This window comes from Drosophila serrata, unplaced genomic scaffold (assembly GCF_035046125.1).
Source record: "Drosophila serrata isolate PLE 108 unplaced genomic scaffold, ASM3504612v1 contig_340, whole genome shotgun sequence".
NCBI lineage: Eukaryota > Metazoa > Arthropoda > Insecta > Diptera > Drosophilidae > Drosophila > Drosophila serrata.
This window is the reverse complement of record NW_028257238.1, coordinates 83,649-88,521: the sequence shown is the minus strand read 5'-3', so window position 1 is coordinate 88,521 and position 4,873 is coordinate 83,649. Positions and strand designations below refer to the sequence as shown.

The following is a 4,873-nucleotide window of genomic DNA, read 5'->3' as shown; positions in this document are numbered from 1 at the left end:
AGTCCCCAAGACGGGTAATTTAATTAAACGGAATCTAACTGTTGGGATCGTCTTTATTTTATATACATATATTTTTTTTATGGTCTTTCCTCTATTGCTTTGCAATCGAACTGTGATTACTATTTTGGCCAATGTGACATGGATTTATGAACGCACAGAACCAGAACCAGAGTCCGTGCGGCCGACCGAAACCATCGAGTCCGGTGAATCCACCAGGTAACGATCGAAGGGATTGGAGGGGCTTTTGGCCAGATAAGACACCCGGTTAGCGATAAAGTGCCCAATGCAAGCCAATTGATTAGCGGACGCTGGTGGAGAAGGAGGAGGTGGAGGACCCCTACTACCATCCCCTTATCGGAGACTCCAAGACCAGTAGCTGCTCCATACCGGCAATATTTATAGACTCCAGGGGCGGCCGGTGCTTGGTCATCGCGTTCGGTACTCAAGTGCCAACACTCCAATCTGACGATCAGCAGGCTATAAAAGCTATACAAAGCCTATAAAAGGCATCGATCCATCCGAACGCCCACTCAGTTCCAGTCCTTAACTCGCCCCCGGTGGCCGCGCCGCGTCTCCGTTTTATCCTGTCCTCTGTCCGAGATTCATTCAGTTCCTGGACCATGAAGGGTTCGTTCGGTGTCCTTGCAGCCGCGCTGCTGATCGCGGCCGTTGGCGCCCAAGATCTCCTTTCGGGCTACTCCAATCCCATGAAGGATAGCATGGCCCATCAGTTCTATCGTCTGGCCTCCCAGAAGATGACCACCACCGGTGGTGCCCAGAATGAGACCCAATTGGCACTCGGTTATGCTGGTCGTGCCGATGAGGAGGAGGATGCCCAGTGCCTGCAGGATATCAATCGCATTCGAGATGCCATCGACAATATGGAGGAGTGGGCCCTGGAATGTAAGCAATAATTTTCAGATAACTTTGATTTCTCTAGTGATCAGTGATTTTTGAAAAATAAAACAAAGATTGGTGCTAAAAGATAATAATAAAATATCTAAAATTTATCGTCCTTACCGATATATAAATCGATAACTTTGCAATAAATCCCTATTTTTTTGGATACATTAAAAATTTCATCCTCTTTAAACGTCTTCACTACTTTGATTAGCAATTTCGATATTATTAAAATTTTTACTACAAATTTCAATACCTTATGATTTTGATCGTAATATTTTTCGATATATTTTTTCTCATCTTATATTTGAAGCAAGAGTTTTGTGTGTATTAAAAAGTGATTTAATTTTATTTTATTTAATATAAAAGAAGAGGTTTGCTGATTACAAAATAGTTTTTATAATTGCAAGAATAGAATTGCAATACATAAATAACAAAAATATTGCTTATTTATTTCGAATTTCTATAAACCAACTTATTAATTATCCTTCTGATTCACTTCTAATTTTAATTCAATACCTAACATAATTTCTTTATTAATGTCGCGTTGCCACTTGTGCTATTAACCATTTTTCCTTAATCTTTATGGCCAATTGGCAATTCATAAATCCAAATTAGCCATGATTTTTACTGAATTTTGTGAGCGATTAGATCGGCGTGATAATTTGATTTGCATTCAAGTTTGTGGGGAATTTTAATCAATTTGGATTTAATGCGATTATTAAATCCCGACTGATACAAGATGAAACTGGATAAGATAACACAGAGTTTTTTTTGGGGTTTTAGGTCATAATTTATGGTTCTGGGATTACAAATCCATTTATAATTGTCGCAGCAAGTGCATTATGATTTACAGGTTCTGTAAATAAGTGGGTTTCATAGGTCGATTTGGATTATGAAGTTTCATAATTTATGAAGTCTGGGCTTAAAAAAAGCCATTCATGAATGCCGCCATCGAGTGCAATATGATTTATGGGTCTTGTAAATTAAATTAGTTGAATCGAACAATCATAATCCGTAATCGTATCTTTCCTAGGTTTCATATCAAATCACTGCAATCTCAGGGCTTATCGCTAATGCAGGTGCAGAATAAATATATTTAGGAGCTATTTTCTTTAAGGTTTAATATACCCTAATTATAACTATAACTATATCTTAGATTTAAACTCACCTTTTTATTATTTTTTTAATATTCATTCAGTTCCCGATACATGGGGTCGCCTGCCCATGGGTCTCTTCTGGGGTCACACCATCAGCATGGGTCAGTATGAGGAATGTGTGGCTGCCACCAGTACCTATGGCACTGAGATTCGTGGTCAATATTGTCTGACCAGTTTGAATATAACCGAATACTACTCGAGTGTGAAGAAACGCGGTGAGGAGTTTAATCGAATTAGTTACAAGCAAACGGATCCTCAGGTCTTTGAGTTGGGCATTTGTGTTCCAACGACATGCAGTGCCAAGAAAACCGATGAACTATTGAAATATGTCATTGCCAAGATGTATGGCACCGATACAATCAATTTGGATGATACCATGGTGACAGAGAAGCGTTGCAAATATGATGCTCCAATCCAATTAAGGGGTATTGATATTTTTGCCATGTGAGTAGGAGATTTAAATACTTTACTATATGAATTTCAGTTAATATAATATTTTTTTATATATTTAGTGTGTTCTTCAGTTTGATTATATTCTTCATGGTGGCTGCCAGTGTCTACGATTATATTCAGACCCGCAAGGGAGGTAAGTTGTGAGAGATCTCAAGAGAATTTCAAGGGAAATCACACTTTACCCCCCTTTTTTATTTAGCACCCAAAAAACCCCTTTTGGTTGCCTTCTCTGTGCTCACGAATGCTCCCAAGATATTCACAGTGAAGAAGGTGAATAATCCGAATGTTATTCATTGCCTGAATGGATTGCGATGCTTCAGCATGATGTGGGTGGTCTTTGGCCATGGCTACATGACCTTCTATGATCTGCCGCACATCAATAAGAATCGGTTCTATACTTGGGTCCAAACCCCCTTCTCGATGCTCGTCCAGAATGGTTCCCTGTGTGTGGACACGTTCTTCTTTATGTCCGGTTTGCTGATGTGCTGGGGTGCCTTCCGTGAAATGGAGAGGACGAAGGGCAAGTTGAATATCCCAATGATGTATTTCCATCGTTATATTCGCCTCACTCCCGTGGTGGCTGTGGTGGTCCTGTATACCCTGACCTTGTACAAGTACTCCGGAGCGGGTCCCATGTGGTTCAAACTGGGCACTCAGGATCAACGTTGCGAGGAGAACTGGTGGGCCACATTGCTCTACGTTCAGAACTATGCCGTTCCCTACAGAATTGTAAGTGATTATTGATTCGTTTTCCTAAAAAACACCTTTTAATAATGAAATTCCCTCTTAACTTAGTGCATTACCCAATCCTGGTACTTGGCCGTGGATACACAACTGTACTTCCTGTCGCCATTGTTCCTTATACCTCTGTGGAAATGGGGCAAAAAGGCTTTGGTGCCCATTGTCATCTTTTTGATTATTTGCCTTGGCGGCACCTTTGCCACATTTATGATCTATGATTTCACACTGTTCCGTGTCCAGGATGATCGTGTCGATCTGCGTCAGAGGATGACCTATTATCCTACGCACACTCGCATTCCCACCTGGTTGATTGGTGTGATCTTTGGCTACTTCCTGTTTACCCGGAACCGTGGACGTCAGATCCCAATGTCCAAGCCCTTGGTGTTGACTGGTTGGTTTGTGGCCTTTGGCACTATGCTGGCTTGCATGTGGGGTCCTTACTGGCGTATCCTGCCGGATACACCTGACTCTCCCCTGATTGAGGGTGCCTTCTTTGAGCCTTTGAGCAGGACAGGCTGGGCCCTGGCCATCGGTTGGATTGTTTGGGCTTGCTACAATGGACATGGAGGTCTGGTGAATGACTTCCTCTCGTGGAGTTTCTTCACCGGCTTCAGTCGTCTTACCTACTGCATGTATGTGATCCATCGCATTGTCCAGCTGGTGAATGCCGCTCGTCTGCAGACGGATACCCACTTCTCCAACTATGATGCGGTAAGTATTATTATCCCACATTTAAATTTATATATTTTATATATTTTTTAAATCCTGTAATCCCTCAATCACAGATCCTTCGCTGGTGGCATGACTTTGGCATTACCCTGACCGCTTCCATCTTTGCCACTTTGGCTTTTGAGGCTCCCATTTTGGGCATTGAGAAGGCCATTTTCGGCCGGGGTTCCCCCAAGCCGGCACCCAAAAAACCCACTCCCGGGGAGATGGCCAGGACTGCCCCGGAGGCAGCTCCTGCTGCTGCTGCTGAACCCGAAACCAAATTAGAAACGGAAGCTGCAGAGACCAAGGCGGAAATCACTCCCGAATCCAGCAGCGTTGAGAATCCCTCCAAGGCCTAGGCTTGCCCTGAGACGTATTTTTGTTGTATCCACGTTCGAACCAATTTTTTTTTTGTGTGTAGTTAGTTTTATTTATTAAAATTTTTAGGCAATCAAAACAAAAGAAAAATTGTGGTTTAAATGTTAAAAATGGAGAGGGAACACTAAGTTTCTGAATATTGAAAAATAATTCAATAAAGATAAATATAGGATAAGATATTGAAAGCTAGCTTTGCCCTTAAAAAAAAATAAAGAGTTTGAAATAAAATAAACCCTCTTGGATAATGGAAGTTTAAATTAAAAGACTATAAAGTTCTAAATTTATATCTTAATGGAAGTTTAAATTTAAAGACTATAAAGTTCTAAATTTATATCTATCTCGCTCAAACTGGCCTGGTTTGAGTCTTGGTTGCGATTTGAAATAAATGTGTTTCTTTATTTTTTAATATATAAAATAATATCCAAAGTATTATGCCATTTCTATAGCTGATCGGAGCTAAGGTGTCAACTATATAGTCTTGGAAATGGGGATTTAAATTTTAATTTACTAATTTTAATAGTCTACATATG

At 40.7% G+C, this 4,873-nt stretch overlaps 1 protein-coding gene across 1 annotated transcript; it reads left to right on the top strand.

Annotated features, from left to right (window-relative positions):
* The first annotated feature begins 525 nt into the window (after positions 1–525).
* On the top strand, positions 526–4,433 carry LOC110175960 (nose resistant to fluoxetine protein 6). Its single transcript, XM_020942149.2, has 6 exons — positions 526–903; positions 2,102–2,504; positions 2,573–2,646; positions 2,713–3,242; positions 3,309–3,965; positions 4,040–4,433. Exons 1-6 carry the CDS (start codon positions 621–623, stop codon positions 4,322–4,324), a joined length of 2,232 nt encoding a protein of 743 aa, XP_020797808.2. The 5' UTR covers positions 526–620; the 3' UTR covers positions 4,325–4,433.
* Positions 4,434–4,873: the final 440 nt, after the last annotated feature.